Consider the following 18,624-nt stretch of genomic DNA (forward strand, 5'->3'; position numbering starts at 1 on the left):
TTTTCACGAGGGTAGTCAAGTAATTTGTATAAATTTCTCGTTTATTTCTATATCACTCTGGACATCCATGTCATTCGACATTTTATACGTTCCAAAAAGATTACACACATACGTAACATAAAATTGTATATACAAAAATCTCTTCTCTTTCTTTCTTGTTATTTTATGGCATTTACCGTCAAATTATCCTCGATTCAGTCGTAAATATAAGCGTAAATATTTCTCGTTCGAGAATAGAAACATCAACGATGGTTAGTAGACGTATGGCCCATGATTTCTTGACCCTCTGGTTACAACCTGAAACGATCGATATAAAGTAACGTGACTCACGGTAAAGTATGTTGACTAAATTTAGCAGTGATAGCGAAGCGTGTTGAACCGATACAAATATGTGTTCGGGTGACAACGTTTGTTAGAATTTTCTGTGAACTGACATGACTCGAGTTGGCATCGCTACGACGTTGTTTCTTCGAGAGATTTTCAACTTACCTGGAAGTGATTCGATACCCCGTAATAAGGGAAGACGCCGCCAAGGATATAACGATAGTAACCGTTGTGTCTGATACGATATTCCCCATCTTTGATGTCCTCGGGGACTTGCCACGTAATGGCCACCTGACTCGAACCGAGAACCACGGATGTCCTCTTCCACTCGAATCTGTATCGATAACACCGTATGAAGTGTCTATTTTACCTACTTATCCTTTTCATCCATCCAGTTTTTAATGATTTCGTTAACTTATAGTTAAAATAGGTTTGCTGAATTCTTACTTGGTTTCCCAACTAGCGTCTGTGGCGACGGGAATCCATACCTCGTCGTCTCCCAACCTCTCAATCGTCAAAAACGTGCTTTCCGTCATTAGATTGTTACGTGGATGACCAGAAATCTGCAGAAAATGAAGAATCAAACTCGCGACATTTCCTCAGATGATAAAAAATTATAAATGAAATAACATTTACAATGTCCTCGAAGTTGAATTTAACACGTATGAATAGAAATCATTTTAATCGTTCAGTGGACCGTGAACATTTGTACTGTCATTACGTCGACGCACGACTTGTGCATCATTTTATTCCTATTCTATTATGGAACATTTTGCATAACGTTTCCACGACGACCACAATGTTAAGTCTAACTGGGTCACGGTCTTCATTACCTTACTCGATATTGCACGGCAAATTATTTCTTCTTTAACGCTTTGAGTGTTATACGCCTTAATTATCACTATCGTAACTATAACATTTTATTACTCACGAATACTGCGGTAACAACGTCTCCAGGTAAAGCAATTTTCTGCGGCTGTTGAATACAATCACCAAAATTTCTGCCCCACTTTGGAGTGTCGAACAGAACAGGTGTCACGAAGCTGAGAAGTGTATGCTTCCTTAGGTCAGGAGGAGATGGTCCGGGTTCCACGTCCCTTTTCTAAAACCATGCAAATCGTCGCAAGATTCGTCGAGTTTGTCGTCGATTAGACACAACGGGTGCTCACCATAATGGCAGCTGTCACAAGTTCTTGATACAGCTTCAAATAAATTGTTAGCGTATGCGGTCCGAATATGGTAGACGCACCTTCGTACCTTTGAATCTAAAAGCGAAAAGAAAGAAAAAATAATCGATGGTAATCAAAATTTGAACTCTTCTAATCCGTTAAGGCGAGAAGAACGATAGCAGTGGGTAATAAATTATTCAAAATGGTTAGCAGCAAGCGAACGTAAAGATGATCTATGATTTACTTGATATTCCTCTGGCGTAGTGACGTAATCACTGTAAGTATTACAGAGACCGGCGACTATAACGGAGGTTTCGTCGTTGGACGCATCGTTCATGACCGTTTTGATAGCCTCTCGCAATCTTCTTCCGGACATTGTTGTGAATTCCCCTGGTACACCGGCAATGACAACGTTCCCGATCAGTGCGACTTGCGTTGCCACGATCTTTGGTTGCCATTCGTACGGTAGGGTCATCTGATCAATAAATTTCATGACTCGCAACTTTCCAACCGAATATACCCTTGTCTAAATATTGGCTCACTCGATTTTCGACGTTTAGTTTGGGAATGGTATGAAGTACTTCATTCGGTACGAAGTAACTTCGATTATTGGTTCAGTCGATGTGCAATAATATGCATCACATTTTGGGTCAACGGAGATGACTTACGCGTCCAGTGGCAAGTAGAATTGGCTTCGGTTCGTGGCACTTTACATCCTCGGCTGTGGGGGATGCTAACAAGTTGCGGACCGTGTTCCACAAGGGATTATCGGTTGTGGTACCTTGTTCAAAGGCAAACGAACCTGGTCCATCGATCGTTCCGGCCGCGAAACTGTACCCCATCGCTGGTTCACATCCGTGCACCTAATGAACCAACCACACCGTTAGGATATTGCTTTATCTAGTAACTTGAGCATCAAGAAAACATTGCTCGAACTGTTATCGCTATTTATAAAAGAGGATGTTAACATCCATTAGCGAGGGAATGTAATGGTAATAAATATGATTCCACGTTACCGTTTCGGTCCTTCCGGAGGTATGGTTGTAGAATTCGGCCGTCTGTTCCGCCATGTTCACGTATCGATGCACCACGCGAAGGGGTCCGATCACTTCCTTGGCGTTCCCGTACTGCCAGAGCCGCTGCAATCGCCAGGCAACGGAACATGAATATAGAATCGAGATGTCTGCGGTAACAACGCAACGCGTGTACACGTACACAACAGCTTATCCAGCCAGGCACGCATTCAAACGCATCCGCCTGGCTGGATAGAAGCTGTTCTCCGACCGTTCTCGCTTTATGATGCTAAATACGCGGCTCTCGAAACCGGCGGAACCTTCGCCGGTCGCGTCACGGCTAAAGAGCATGCGAATGTATGTTAATTATCGTCTTCTTGCCTCCGCGGTTCCTCTCTCTATTCCGTCGTTTGTTCCACGAGGGCGAAAGTGTATTCCGAGCGTGCTGCGAATCGTATTCGAACGTTTCCAATTGCCGACGCATCGTATACTATCTTACGCATCTTGTGCGTGTTGAGAAATATTTTTTATGTTAAAAAACGCATAAAGTACTCGACCGATGTACTAGTATTCTGACGCCAATTTCTAGTCGAGGTTCACCCTCTCGATTCAAACGGAAACGGAAGAGCGAAGATTAATCGCGGTCGAACGAAAGCTGTGTCTTACCAAGAAGTATGACTGTAAATAGGAAATCGGTAAATGGTTCAATGCCGATCGAAGGAAGGCTTGTATCATTGTAATGTAACTGTAACGCGTGTGAACGTAAGGAAACGTCAGCTCCCACCTCGTTATGGATGCGCCTGTATAAAAGATGCAAATAATTAACGCGCTGGCGTTACAGTGAAAACGGCCATGCGTGCTAATTTTTAACTTATGCTACTTTAGGTAAAATAAATATAAAATGTTGATGCAGAAGCGAAATACCAAAATAAAATGTTGGTATCCAAGAATATTTGAACCGACCCTTTCAAAGCCAGCGATAAAAGAACATCCCTATTCGTTCCTGGTTCGCTCCAGCTTCTTGTCCCTTGCTCCACGCTATCGAGTCATTTGCCATCCTTTCCGGTCCATCTATTATCCTTTCGAACACCGACCTTTCAACCCTTTCTCCATCTACCCCTAAAATCACTGTTCCTTTCGGTAAGAACCCTCGCGGCAATTCTATCTCTCGGTTTCATGCACGTCGTGTTGTTCGATATCTGAGATCTCATCTTCTCGTACACACGCAACCTTGCCTTCCGCCACTTTCCCTCGGTCAGGGAACGTAGAACGTAGTAATACGCGCGTGAGGCCCACCAATACGAGTTGCAATCGTGCGCGGTCAAGAACACCGGACCAAGGAAGCTTGTTTTAATAATAACGACGATTAACCACGGTGATGGAACGTCGAGATGGATGCCGATTAACGTCACATTACGTGTTCGATTTGTCCCTGATTGAGTTACGATTAAGTCTCGTTGCGTGATTAGTCTTTCCGACCGAAATGAAATGTATTTATAGAAATGTAAATTTCAGAAACTCGTAGACGCGAAATTCGATATAAAAAGAAACGTAGAACTTAAGAATTGATTCCATAAAGAGGATCATTTGTCTCGATTACATGTTAGGGGTAACAGGCGTGTGTTAACACCTTTCACTGCCACGAGACGTGTGAAAACGTTGCACAGTAGCGTGATTCACGAGTCGTCTGTGAAAAAAAAGAAGGCAGTCCGAGAGTTACTCGAGGAAGAAACGTCGTCCTTGCAGGGTGTGGCGCGTTCTGGGAAGGATCGCGAAGGAACCATGCGATCTGACCTCGTTCCACCGCTTTTTCCCACTATGCCGCTGTCTTGTCTCGAAAGGGTTTTCGTAGAGCGTGTACATCGTGTCATCGAGTCGATTCATGGACTTCGTAACTCTACTGATACTCGAACACGACTATCTCGTTTCTATTAGCTCCAGCAAGATAGCTGGATTTATGGTCTACGTATTTGTTCACCCAAGCTGTTTCGAAACGTTCCTTAAATTTGGTTCTACTTGCTTCAAATCGCAATCTTATAAATTGATATCTGTTCGATGAGAGTAAAACACGATTTCTTATTAGTGTCAAGTTAACAATGGGAAAGAATGGTGCTGATAGGAAATGGAACTAGTACGTTTCCTGTTATTTCCTGCCTATGAGTTGTCTAAAAGATTACATTGGCCGCGAGTATATTTATACGCTGCCCGTACAAAAATTTAATCAAGTTATCAGTAGTCTACAGCCTCAGTAAACCCTTCTCAAATCCTTCGGTAGAACTTTTCTCGAACCATTGCCAAATCCAAGGAAATTGAATGTACTAGAAACGTGGAAAGGACGAACTGGTTCTACTTCCTGATACTAGAAATCAGCAAACAGGGAAGCTCTTGTCATTCCAGAGCAGTAAGGCGATGCGACGGGTCAAAACTTTGAATAGTCTACTCGGTTGCATTTGGATTCACGCACATGCGTGGCTTTCCGGACGAACGAGAGTGAAACTCGTTCGATTGAATAACCGTGTCGTAACTCGGGAGGAAGCTGTCCTTTTCAACTTTTATTCCTCTAGCTTATTCGTCCCGTTATTTCCTGATGGCGTGCGTGGCATGGTCAAAAATGTCGCGTTATATCGCCATGAGAAGGCGCGAAGACCGTCGTAATATCGAGAGAAGTTTGTATCCTCTGTGCCAAGACAGGGTCTACTGAAATAGTTTGCAGAATTTGGAAAGTGGACATTGTTACGCATATTTCTTTCGCATATAATTAAAAGATAATTGAGGGATTACGCAAGGCGACGGCGAAAGGGGGCTACAGTTACCAGGCGAATTAACGAGTAAAACTAGGAAACGAGATCGCGAGCTGGCCTCATAATCCGCCTATGTAACGCCGAATTTACGAGCAATTTTCTGGCTGGCAAGGACTTCGCGCAACATCCGGATGAATCATGAATATCCACCTTCGATTTGATCGTCGTGAACGTAGTAATTTCAAGAAGGCTAAAGGAAATCGACGAATTCTTTTCTTTTCCGATGCGTTCAGCCTTTGTACACAGGATGCTGTGCAATTTACTACACGCGGAACTTATGACGCAATTAATGTAATACTTATGAACTCATCTTAAAAGCCAATTTGGTAAGGATGCTATTTTCAGAGTAATCTTTGGTGTTTCGAAACGTATATTTCTAAATTGCTACATACAAGAAGCAGACTGTTCAGCAGCTAAAACCTATGACCATAGCGACTCTCATTCACACCCTCGGTTAAAAAATCTTGCAAGTTCGTCGAAGCCAACTCGTAAACCTCCCTTATCGACCGCTAACGATGGCACTTTGAGCTCGACGCACACGCTTGTTTCGCGGGCAAAGAATTTTCATGCACGGAAGCAGAATCGTGTCTCTAAAGATTCGAGATAAACCATATAATGAGGAAAGATAGCAGGCGATTGCAAAGTCCTGCCTCAACCGACGTGGGAACAGGAACGTGTAAACACGTGGATCACCGTGCCGGTTTTGCTCGTTCCATTTTTTTACCTCTCCTCCCCTCTACTGTTTCTCTTCTCGACGTCACCCTTTTCGTGATTTCGTGTACGTGTACGTTACGTGGGTTTCTGTGACTCGACAACGCCCGGTAATCGACTTGCACAACGAGATCGTGGGATACGAATTGGTTCGAGCAATTATAAGGAACATCGAGTTGAAAACTCAGTGAACTTTAAGGTCGTCAAGATCCGGAAAGTCCAGGTGTTTGACGAGAAATTTATGGTTAGAAATCTGAGTTTTGAAAGAAAAGCAGTTTTGTCAAATCGTGTTTGAAAGTCGAAAACGCTTGGAGCCTCGATTCTGGCAAACGGTACATGTATCGGGGTGTGCCAAGGATACGCCGGGATATTTCTTCCCCACGTTTCATGGAGTTCTCACACGATTGTATTGAAATGCCGCTCGTAAACAATGAGTTGCGTCATACAATATCCGATTGACAGAGGCGTGACAGGAGGAGAGCAACGAAACAGAGAAAGAAGGGAAAACCTTCCATCATGGAGGGATTTGGATTAAGAGAACACTCGTTTGCACTCTTCTTGTTCCGAATACTTAAGCCTTTTAAGAAATGAGCTCCTTTTACGATCCTTTCAATTTGATCATACGATGAAAAATACTATTCTGCAATCTCAAATATGTGTAAATTGAAAATTGTATTAGGAACTGCACGAGGCAGGAAATTTCGAGAGATGCAGAAACGTTAAACCGGAAATTGGCGACGAAAAAGCTACTCGGTTCGCGATGGGAGTGTAATCTTTTTCCGTGATCGTTCATTCTGGTATTTGAAAGTGTGCCAGTCATACTAACAAGAATCGTCGCGACGACACACGGTGAACGGTCGTACATAAAACAGGCATTAGCAAAGTATCTGATCGTTTTGGCATTACGGTCACGAGCCAACCTTTCACGGTTTCACGGCTGTTAGAATCGTAACAGCAACGAGTTCTGGGCCTCTTCCAGGTTCCAGGCGGTCGTCGGAGACCGCTTTAGAAACGGAAGGAGAATAATAGGACGTGTCGGCTAACTTCCCATTCGCGTCGCTTCAGCATCGGTGCGTGCTCCTTCCTTCACGATCATGAGACAAAAACTTTTCCATTTATGATTGATCGTAAGAGAAGACTTTCAATTTCTACCGTGACGAGTTAGAAATTGAGCCGTCAAAACAAATTTCAATCACTTGTGAGTTTAATATTTCGAAACGCGAGGACGCAATACGAGATTAGAGCGAACTACGGTTTTGTGAGGCAAAGAAATTACGAAACGATATTTGAAAATGTCGAAAGAAGGCTTTTTGAGATTCACAAAATGGCTCGAGTAACAGGTACTCTTCCTTAATGATCCTTTCACGCCGTCTGACCATGGACATTATCTACTTTAACTGGCCGTAAAACACGTACTCGCAAGGTCCTCAGGAGCAATTTCTAGGAGTTCCGCTTTGACAAAAAAAAAGAGAGATCGACGAGGATTTCCAATACTAGTTTTTAAATTACTCTAAAAACTGTACGACCCCTAATGCCAGATGTTCAAATGTTACGGTATTATTAAGTAACAAAAATTCCTGTATTCGTAATAAATTGAAATATGCAAAGCACGTGTCAGAATATTCAAAATGCCTGAAATTTACAAAATAAAGTTATTTCGTCTGAATTATCTTCCCCAAGAAAATCGTATCAAATTGAAATTCACGCTTCATAAACATCATAAACATTTTGCCATGCAAAACCAGCTTTTGTCCAACAGTTTGCTCCGGACTCATCAGAATAGATTTGTAAGCAGAAAAAGGCCGTATAAAGCACAACTTCTAAATGAGCAGTCCTTTTTTAAACCGGTCGAGTTCGACCGGTCATCTCGAACGTCTGAATTTCAAACAAAGACACGTGAATTATTCGAGATGAAAAAAGGATAGGTATCTTTATGTCAGAGGATGCAAAAGTTTGATCGTAATCTCGTCCGCGTTCTTCTGTTCGCTACGTTTACATGCGAATTCTTTATTCCTTTGTTTTATCTCGATTCGCGATCATTTTTGCTCGCGAGGAAGTTGCTGAATACTAAAGCAATTTTAACGCGGTTACCGTTCGAATTTTGATCACAATTTTTGCGGGTGTGGAACTAGCCGAAAACGAACGAGCGTTCGTGGAATAATTGGTCTTTCCGGATCAGTGATAGACAGCTTGCGAGATGAGCGTGCACTTGATTTAACCATTACCATTATCGACCCGTATCTCGAACGGGAATTAAACAAAGGAGCTACCGTATCTTGCCTTCACACTCGCTTAAGCAAGATTAAGGATCTGGTATCGTAAACAGCGAGGGAATTATTTAGTCCGCGATTACATCGAACACGAGATTAGTGCAACGAAAGAAGGTGTGCTCCATTATTTATGCACACGACCATCCGAGCAACCTTTGTTCCTACTCTCTTAAATATTGCGACACTCGTCGTAACACAGTGGCAATAACCACGCCCCTCTTTCGGCATACTCATTTTCTTGCTAAATAAATCTTTTTCCTGTCTTCAAGCTGTCGAGTTTCGATTACACAGATTAGGAAACGGTCATTCATGATCCACGATCATCGAGTTCAGAGTAATACGGAGGAGAATGTTTAGTAATTAGGGCACCGATGAACATGGGACAATACCTATTCTACAGGGTACACATTATTTGTTAATAAGCCGGCTAATTAGCGAACGAGCAAGACGCGTATAAAATAATTACACGTCTAAAGATCAAAGGTACAAACGGTTGAACTCTAAAGAAAGGATATCTTGATCTTTCGGTCAATCTGGCAGTTCTGTGTTGACCGGAAGTGACGGCAAGAAAACGAGCATCCTTTCGCCGGTTAGGTAGCCGGCACGTGGATAAACGCGCGGTTACCGTATGTGCGTCTGTTGGTTGTCTTCTCACAGGAAGAAAGACGAATCCAAGTGGGGGTGGGCAACCATGGGATGGAAGGAGTACAGGAGAGCTTTTGCCCGGGAACGAAACACGCCTCGGGTGGGAGATAGATATAAAGAGCATCGTCTCGGAATGACGGCTATCAGTGAGTATCGCGTCGTTTTCCCATACACAGTTTTAACACACGGGACACCGTACAACTTGATCAGCATGCTGAAGGTACGACGCTCGAAATTACACGGAATCGCTGTGTGCGTGCGTGGTAGTCGACTCTGGTGTTCGATATATAGATTCGATTGGGTCAAGATATAACTCCGAGTGACGTTAAGATATTGTACATAGAAATATTTATCATTCACATTTTAGTATTTTTTAAAATATTTAGTTTCCCTTAGAGTTCGTACAATTTGAAAGGAACTAGTACCAGACATACTAGACTATAGTTATACACTTGTGCAGAATGGTACAGTATATCGGTGTAACTAGGTAGGGATGGTGAACTCAGCATCCTTAAAACACTTCATCATACATGAAGTTACAAATCCAGATCCTCAAATTCTAAAATATTCAAATTCGCAAAAGCTCATATTCTCAAATCACTAAACCCCCAAATTACCCTATTTGTATTAACGATACAATTTCTTCGAAAAAACTACCTCCTGTAAATAATACTACTTTCACTTAAAGGGCAAGGACGATTAATTGATTAGATCTTTACTTCTTTCTAAGCTGGGGTAGTTTAAGCTGCACGCGATCCGTCCCCACTAATTTGTGACACTCAATACACATTAATTTCCTTGAATTTTTTATCGAGACTTTTATTGGATTCTTTTTCTCGCACTTTTGGACCGGAATATCCTTAAGATGGGTCGGCAAATGGGTGTCTGCTTGTTCTTGGGGAATAATCTCCTCTTTGATAAATAACCGGGAACCTTACCCCGGGAGAATTAATATCAGAGTCAGATAGTTTCGGAAGAACTTTTTTATTAACATTGTTATCTTCGTTCCAGGTATTTAATATGTTTTATCGATTCCTGCGAGCTTTCCTATGTCTGCTAAGTTCACGCGGATTTGAAAGTGAATTATAACAGGAAGAAATTTCCTTGTGGCTAACCGGGATTCTTAGGTCTTGTCTGACAAACCGTTCGCAGTTTAAAAAGGAAATCCGTATCTTTTCTAACACCAGTTACAAGGGTTCAACGCGTCGATTCTTTAAGTTGGAGGATCAGTTTCGACCACCGGATCTTGGAGACAGGCGATACGCGTTCGCGAACGATCGACAAATCGAACTTTGCGGTCAATCGTCGGAATTTACGCGATACGGAAACCGGGGAATTGACCACTTCCGTCGTATTAGTTTACGAAGCAAGGTCGGCGAGAAAGTGAAAAAGGATACTTTTCTTCGAGCAGAAGAGACACGTCGAAGGCCACGAAGCGACGCGAAAGATGAAACGCGAGTAACTTTCTCGCCCCGTTCGATAACTTTCCATGCTTTCCGTTCGTCGACCCTTCGAAGGGTTCTTTTAAAACCCTGCTAAACTCACCAATTAAAAACCCCATCGCGCTTACGCCACCGATCGACACAGTAACGATACCGGGTGATCGATTATACAAAGCACGGACACGCGATTTCAGGCTAATGAAAAGTTATCAGCTATTTCCACAGCTCGTTTCGCGGATTTTTCCATCATAATTCACCGAGGAACCGTTTAAACGCGTCGCCTGCTCGTAAACCGTGAAAGAGGAGAGATCGTTATTACAAAAGTTGCTTTTTCATCGATCCCGTAAAATGTTACACATGATCCTGTTCAGTTTGCGACTGTCTATGTCGCTGATTTATTGACCATACGTGGGCAGCATTTTTATCAACCGAAAAGGAGCGTCAGCCAAAGGATTCGAGTGAAAATCGCCCTTGATAGGATATCGATTTCGTATCCACACGGCTCTGTGACTACCGTGGTGCTTTATTCGAGCTCGAAATCACTTGCGAATCGAATTGTATTTTTTCGTAACCCTATTTCAGTAACTGATTTCGTGGTAGTTTCAGGTTTTATTTCTTTCGTGCGCAACTATCGCAGTCTGCAAGGCGGTGGTCCTGAGCGGATACAACGGGGGCCATGGACTCTCGTACAGCGATTACGAGGCTTACGAAGGATACGCGCATTCAGGATCAGCGGAGTACGATGGACACGCGGTGCTACCAACGGTAGCAGTTCCGGTGCACGCGGTGTCCGCCTCGCCTGTCCACTTGACCGCGACCCTTGATCATGGAGCGCACAGCTACGATCATCGTGGTGATCATGATCACGATTATTATGTAAGTGTTCGATGGTTAAAATGATAAAATATATTTTGTACTGAGATAAACGTTTCTTAGCACGACTTTGTTTCTTTTTATGAAGCATTGAAGTATAAAAAATGAAAGGGAAGAAAGAAGAGAAGAGCCAGTCTTTAAAAAAATATTACATTCATATTTTAATGAACTTCTATTGATTCGATATGGCGGGATTAATCATGTATTCCGGGTACTTTCTCGAATCTCCAAGTGTAAGAGACTGATAGGAAGAATAGCATATAAATTGTCGATCTGAAGACGATCGAAAAATTGTATAGCCAAAGAATAACGATGACTCGATTTCGAGAGGCGTCACCTGCCTGTTAATTGAAATTCCTGGCTGTGAAAAGTGGTGCTTGGCATAGGAAAACCTTCCGCGATGTATCTCATTGTCGCTACCGTTTCCGCGACGCTTTCTCGCGTCGCTTGTCCATTTTTAAGATCCTAGATGCCTTTGAATTATGACACGTACGTGTTTGCCCTGCGGAAAACAGCTTACGAAATTTTCAATTGAACGTATGCAGCTTGACTTCAAAGTTTCTACTTCTCTCCTTTGAAACACGTGATATTTTCATTTATTTAATATACTCCGAGTAAGAAATGATCGGTGATTTATTTGGAACTGTTGATCGAATTGATTAGCGGACAATTGCCTTTTGATAATGACACTCGATTTACGTAGATAGATAAGACATCTTCCAGATTATGATAATCTCTGATAGAAAATTGCTAATGAAATTATATTTTTAGGCCCATCCAAAGTACACGTTCAACTACGGTGTCCACGACCCCCATACAGGAGACGTGAAGACCCAGCACGAGGTACGCGACGGTGACGTAGTTCATGGTTCCTACAGTGTCAACGAACCCGACGGTAGCGTCAGGATCGTCGAATACACCGCTGACGACCATAACGGTTTCAACGCTGTGGTGAAGAAAGTTGGACCAGCTGTTCATCCGAAACCCATACCCGTCGCAAAGTACATATCGCCAGCGTATTACAACAGTTACGAGGACTATGACAAACACTATTAAACGCGTGCCTAATTTAGAGAGAGAATTAACCCTTTACCTTTCGCATCATAACGCGGGTAACTTCTCAATTGGATCAGGAAATTTAACTTTCTCCCTCTGTTCATTTGCGCATCTGTTATTTATTTTTTCTTTGTACCGAGAATTTGTTTAAGAAAATAATGAGGGTGAGGGGTTAATTTTGCGAGAGGAGGAACCTATTATACAGGGTCAGATCGAAGGTGAAGGATCGAGGGACTATTTAAACGAACACGTTGATGATCGATCGATGACGGATTATTCATCGATCATCCGCGTGTTGAAATTTGGAGTTGCAATCGATTTGCAAGACTCCAGAGCAATTTTTAATTGAATATTTATAGATTATGTGTAGATATACGATTTTGTGAGTCGAGTTTGAGCTTGGAAATTTTTCAATCGAAAGTACAATTTGTGATTTGAATTTCTTTACTGCGTTCGAATCAATACTTTTGCAATCGAAGCCACTTCTCTCTACCTCACTCAATAAACGCGGAAGATTGACAATCTTGTAGTAAAATCAAATCTATTTGTGAAATAAAGAAATGATTCTATGAAGCATTCAGTGTTTCTCGATGTTTTTTTACCTGTCTGAAATAATTGTAAATCCATTCTACCAAGGTAATTAGAAAGAAAGTAAATTTTTCAAGGATAATTAAGAATTTTTATTAGCTAAAATCTATTTCTAATTCGAAGTTCTAATTCGAAGCTATTTCTAATTACCTCACTAATTAACAGCTGACCTACTTAACAAGGAAGTATTTGTCAAGGGTAATTAAGAATTTTGAATTGTTAAAGCCCAGTTCGATTTATCAATGCGGAATTAGATACGATATCTTCATTCACTTTTTTCTTCGCAAAATAATTGTTCGCATTTGGTATACTTTATAATATTGACACTCTATTAGATCACAGTGACGAAAGTTTAACCTTGTTTTGCCTTCATTTTGGATTGGAAGCGATTTTCATTTACTCTAGGATACAAGGGTGTTCAGGCAAATGGAAACTTTGTCGAACAGGAAATTGCAGAAACTTCAATCCTTAACTTACACAATTTTCGTAAACTCGATACGCGACAAGGATTCCCCTTTGACCATGACCAAACAAGCTTGTGGAAGCTACTTTGTCATAAATTTATTTACCATATTACACGAGCTATTTTCGAACAGCTTAATGTACCTCCGTGAACGAAATAAAATTCTTTTAACAGAGTAGAAGGCTGGATAGTAATAGATTAACAAATGTAGAAAAATTAGTTTTATTTCGGACGAAAAGTTTAACTTTACGCTGTACATTTTATTCACTGAACGTGTTTCTATAATTCAACGTGGACATCGCTTTCTTCTCGAAAAACAAAAAATCTCCTTCGCAGAAGCAAGAAAAACGGAAAATCGAGAGAAAATGATTTAAGAAGATAAATGGGCTTCCATTTGCATCAGTTGCGTTTATTTTTAATTAATACTTAAGCCACTCTCAGCTCGCGCATAATTTTCTTCGTTACTCCGGTTATTATCTCGCATCTATGATTTTTCTTCTGCGTACGCTTGTAAGAGGTTTTCTTTTTTTACGCCTCTGACCACGATATTATTCATCAAGCGTATTCTAATTACCGTTTCCTCCGACCGGAGGTATACAAAAGTAGCAACTTTTTACTATTGCGCTCATAACAATTGTACGGAATGGAAGAAACAAAAAGAATCTTGAAAGATTTATGATGCGCATCGAGTAAATATTAATTAACTAGGTTGAATCTTGGAAGAAATATTTCCATCTTTACGGTTGAAAATTTTGCAGAATTAACTGCGTGGTTAATAGTAAAATTATCTCAGTATTATCGAAATTTGCTGATACTAAAAATAAATAATGTCTTCGATTTCGTGCTGTTTAATCTTTACGCACTGCCAATCGGTGTTGGAAATACTAGAGTACAGATCAATGAATTTGATAATTAATCTAATTCAACGGAGGATTAGAAATAAATTAAATTCTTCTGATACTCTTATCTTTGTGATAACTAGAATATCATCACAACTAGCTCGAAAAAAGTAAAATATTCGACTAAAATTTTCTGAATCTTATTTTTCCGATATGTCTTCAACATTACTTGCATCAAACATTTTAGCACCACTACCTATTTTCAAGCATATGATTAAAGGCATGCAAGGTGACTTACCCACGATTCTCTGAAGATTTTATTGGCAATGATACTGGTACTCTCGAACATGTCCCTTCCTGGGCCCGAAGCGAAGCAAGCCTCCTTCTTTCCAGGACAAGTACACTGTTCCGAACAATTCTTCCCGGAAAACTCGCACTTTGGACCTCTCGTGTTTGGCGAAACATCGCCCAGGTTCGAGGATGCAAACGTTGCCACGAAGGGACCCTGCACCCAACGAAGGCCCAGCTTTTTACAATTTATCAAATAAATCAGAAAGTAAATTTCTGCACCAGCACTTTTCTCATCGGTCAAATTATTTGGGACTATCATAGCAATACAAACGGATGCAAGACGAACAGCAAGCAGGTCGTTAACAATTGACGAATACCTGTGCAACTTACTCTATGATCAAAGTCACCGTGCATGGAAGGGCGTCTCACCTTTCCAACTAATGATTCCTGGTTCATCGCTTTTTCAAAAAGAATCGACGCATAGCCGACGTTATCACTGGACACCAGGTGATTAGTGTTGTTCATACTAGTCGGATGCACGGCGAACCAGTTGATCACACCTAACGGTCTGTCATCGGCTCCAATGAACTGCATCTGCGTTATGGCCTTGTCAACGTCGTACTTGTACCTGAAAATTTAAGTCTTAACTCTGAACGCAACAGGTTTGAGAGGCTAAGAATACCTGTCCCTTTCTGCTTTCGGGTTGTTGAGGTACGCCAAGGGACTCCTGTTGATGTTTGCTTTTTGCACCTCGCCGTAGGTGATGAATATCCGACCGGGCACCACTGCATTATGAGCACGTTCTATACTCTGTAAAATGTATCATCTTTACTGTAAATAAATTATAAAGGACATTTCAATTCTCTTACAATGACTGTACTCTTTTCTTTACCTTTGTTATTCCGTTGACCAACGCATCGAACGTCTCTCTAACGAAACCAAAAGTGGTGAGATCGAACAACATGTCCAGCATGAACCCACCCGGCGTAGAGTGCGAGTGTGTGCCACTGATCATCACATTTTTATCCGTGTACATGTCGCCAAACTGTGGCTGAAGTTTCTGCAACACCTGTAACAAAAACAGACCTTTGAGAGCATTCATTTTGAAACGTCCGGTATCGAAAACGTTCACCAGCGACGCATGAAATTCCTTGGTAAATTGGAGAATCAAGGATCGTGAGCGCAGAAAGAGGGTAGAAGCGAAAGGATTACCGCTTGGCGAACACCGTTTCCTATCATCGCGCTGTCCACGCTGACGAAGACGAATCTCTGCTCCCCATCGTCGACGATGAATGCTCGCGAGAATGTTCGAAGATGAATTCCTGATCCTTTCTGATCGATCTTTGCATAGCCCATCTGGAAAACAAACAAAGCTGTTTCACTGCTTGCCATACAGATCGAACATGCCGCTACACTGCACTCTTATCGAAAAACGAAAGTACACTAATTTCATCGACTTTGACTTTTGCAATTTTACGTTCTTATGGCACAATTTAGATTTGGTGATAAGAAAAGCAATATGTTTAAAAAGTTACAATGATAGAAAAGATGCGAAGGTTAAATGAAAAATACTAACAAAGACGACTTCAGCGCTGGGTCCAGTGGTGTCCGCTCTGCCTACGCCGATGCTGTACGATGCAACTGCACCGGGCAATGCAACCTGAAGCAGCCATAATAGGAACAAGATCCTGAAGCGTCCGAACTTTGGTGTATCCATTCAGCCTTCCGAGCCGCCGGTCTGATCGCGCTGGAATTAATAAATATACTGTGTCTCGTGTCTATTTTACACACGAAATCTTGTCGACGATCGACAGATAAGGGTTCAATCACATAACGAAGATTATCAATAACTTCATTATATCCCATCTTCGTTTTATCATCGTCGATAAGAGACCTGATTAAAAATGAGTGCATATAATTTTGGTGTGTGGTACCTTGCTGATATCTTTTGACCGTGTTTATCTGAGGTAATAAATAGATCACTTGTAGATTGTTTGTAATCTTATCGTACGAAATATTTTGGAATCTGTGAATAGAAATGCTTTATTATTCGACATGATGAGCAACCGTAAACTTTGATGGGTAGACTTCTAAATTTTCTCGTGTGATAATTAATATAAATGGTACACTAATAGACGTAGGAAAGAGTTGAAGCAGTTTTCGAATAAAAAATCTTCAAATAAGAAGAGACTTATCGAGATTTTTTTATATTCCAACACAACTGCTAGAAGGCTATAAAATCCCTTTCGACGTGTATTGCGACTGCTTGGAATGTGTCACAGTAAGAATGCCTTAAATATCGTGGACCTTTTCCATTTTCGAGTGCATGAATCGTAAAAGAGAAGCATGACAGAATCGTGAAATATTTCTGAATAAACCTATAATCTCCATTCGCAATTTTTTCGACTAAAATGTTTTGGATCGTAGAGAGTAAATTTTTACTCTATACTCTTTAAGGATTTGTACCCTGGTTCACCCTCAAAAGATTCATCCCCTCGTACATATCCCCTAACTCAACTACCGACCCCTGTGCTTTTAACCCTCGTAGTCTGAGAAATTTGCGCATTTTCATAAAGTCGATCGCATCGATTAGTAGGTATAGACGGTTTTAAAACAAAACACAGTACGAGACAATGAACATTCTTGCAGGCGATAGAATCATACAAGTGCAAACAAGCGTGGTCACGTATTACGAATCCACCACGTGATTCGATTACGTTGCGGTCTGTTTACGTACAAATATTTCAAGCATACGTCACGCGATTTTCATTTTCTCGCTTCTTTCCTTCTATATGACCTTATTTGGTGCCGACGAGAAATCAGAAGCCGAACATTCGCGAAGACTATCGGCAAAATGTGTGGTAACTTTCCTTGTACTTCGAGTTTCATCTTGTACATAATCGCTACTTCGCATTAGTTTTGTCATCGAATTATGCGAAACTTTTCCTGCTTCGAAATTCACCATTAACCACGTGATAACCCAATATCCTACAGATGTCCAATAAACGTTCTTCTGGAAATTTTCAGTCGAGAAGAAGAGAATAACAATCGTCAAGATAACAGCACACTCACTAGAGGAAAACTTAAAGGAGCACTCGACGTGGGTCTGTTTCAGTTGATCGCTTTCTACGGAGTCCTATTATCTACCACGATTAACGTTAATTTCGTGGCACGATTATCCAGAAATTGCGTTACGTTTCCTCCGTTCTGATTCATCGTCTTCATTTAATTTGCGCAGTTTTCAACCGCATCCGGCCCCTATGACCATTTTACATCATCAAACACAAATTAATTACCGCGCAGCTGACGTTTCGAACGATACACGCGAACATCTGCTAGCCAGCTTTCTCTGGATGTTTCTTTCGCCTCGTCGAATCAATTACGATCGATATTATTCTCTTTGTCACTGACCTACTCCACCGTTACGCGTCTCGACGATGACGAATCGAGAATTAATCTGCCTCACTTGTTTGAAATTGAAATTGATGATGTCGGTATTTCAATAACTTTAGATTCATTACCTCCTCTGGTAAGGGCGACTATCTTCCAACACAAAGGATTCACATTTCTAAACGGAGGGTTTCTCAGACTTTCAACATTCTTTTGATAAGAACTGATGAGATTTCACCCTTGACATCACACGCGAACTGAGAACACTCGCGATCGAACGAGATCGACTCACAACTGAGTCACCGGAGTACAAGTGAGCTGGATGCTGCAAGATTTCGACGATGTTCAACTATTGCGTGGCGAGCGCAGCTTTCACTTTCCAACAGTATCGATCTTTCGAGAGGAATAAGTCGAACAAACGAGAAGTATTTTAATTAGTAAATGGCAACAGTTGTCAAAATGTATTTATTTCTAAAGTTTAGTTATCTAAACAACTATCCAAAAATTAAACAAAAGTACTCACGTTTATTTTAAAATACAATTTCGCTCCCAAGTTCTCTCGAACTTGGAACAAAACTACTCTGAAATGTAAACCGAGTCACTAACGACACTCTAATGACCAGGAAGAATGCGTACACTCATTATATCCACCGTGAACAAAGGTAGATTTATCGTTCCGTTGTATCAACGAATCAGACTGATATGCAACATTAACACCTTATTGCACGAACATGTAATATGCTCATAAA

At 41.3% G+C, this 18,624-nt stretch overlaps 2 protein-coding genes across 8 annotated transcripts; one reads left to right on the forward strand and one right to left on the reverse strand.

Annotated features, from left to right (window-relative positions):
- Positions 1-20: 20 nt before the first annotated feature.
- Positions 21-18,422, reverse strand: CDase (neutral ceramidase). Of its 6 annotated transcripts, XM_076540074.1 has the most exons (16): positions 18,007-18,142; positions 16,420-16,511; positions 16,062-16,232; positions 15,698-15,841; positions 15,378-15,554; positions 15,168-15,295; positions 14,876-15,113; positions 14,493-14,720; positions 2,510-2,632; positions 2,162-2,356; positions 1,738-1,968; positions 1,494-1,589; positions 1,256-1,426; positions 772-887; positions 490-658; positions 21-297 (listed from the first exon to the last, which is right to left on the reverse strand). In XM_076540074.1, the coding sequence occupies exons 3-16, from the start codon at positions 16,200-16,202 to the stop codon at positions 253-255; spliced, it is 2,202 nt and encodes a 733-aa protein (XP_076396189.1). In that variant the 5' UTR covers positions 16,203-16,232; positions 16,420-16,511; positions 18,007-18,142; the 3' UTR covers positions 21-252. The 6 variants fall into 6 exon arrangements, with proteins under 6 accessions (XP_076396189.1, XP_076396191.1, XP_076396190.1 ...); XM_076540076.1 differs by lacking the exons at positions 16,420-16,511; positions 18,007-18,142 and adding an exon at positions 18,399-18,422; XM_076540075.1 differs by lacking the exon at positions 16,420-16,511 and having other exon boundaries at positions 18,007-18,143.
- On the forward strand, positions 7,997-12,877 carry CPR6 (cuticular protein 6). Of its 2 annotated transcripts, none has more exons than XM_012285757.2 (3): positions 7,997-9,153; positions 10,982-11,251; positions 12,020-12,877. In XM_012285757.2, exons 1-3 carry the CDS (start codon positions 8,917-8,919, stop codon positions 12,302-12,304), a joined length of 792 nt encoding a protein of 263 aa, XP_012141147.1. In that variant the 5' UTR covers positions 7,997-8,916; the 3' UTR covers positions 12,305-12,877. The 2 variants fall into 2 exon arrangements, with proteins under 2 accessions (XP_012141147.1, XP_012141146.1); XM_012285756.2 differs by having other exon boundaries at positions 8,003-9,153; positions 10,976-11,251.
- Positions 18,423-18,624: the final 202 nt, after the last annotated feature.

The sequence above is a fragment of the Megachile rotundata genome, chromosome 15 (assembly GCF_050947335.1).
Source record: "Megachile rotundata isolate GNS110a chromosome 15, iyMegRotu1, whole genome shotgun sequence".
In the NCBI taxonomy this organism is placed as follows: Eukaryota; Metazoa; Arthropoda; class Insecta; order Hymenoptera; family Megachilidae; genus Megachile; species Megachile rotundata.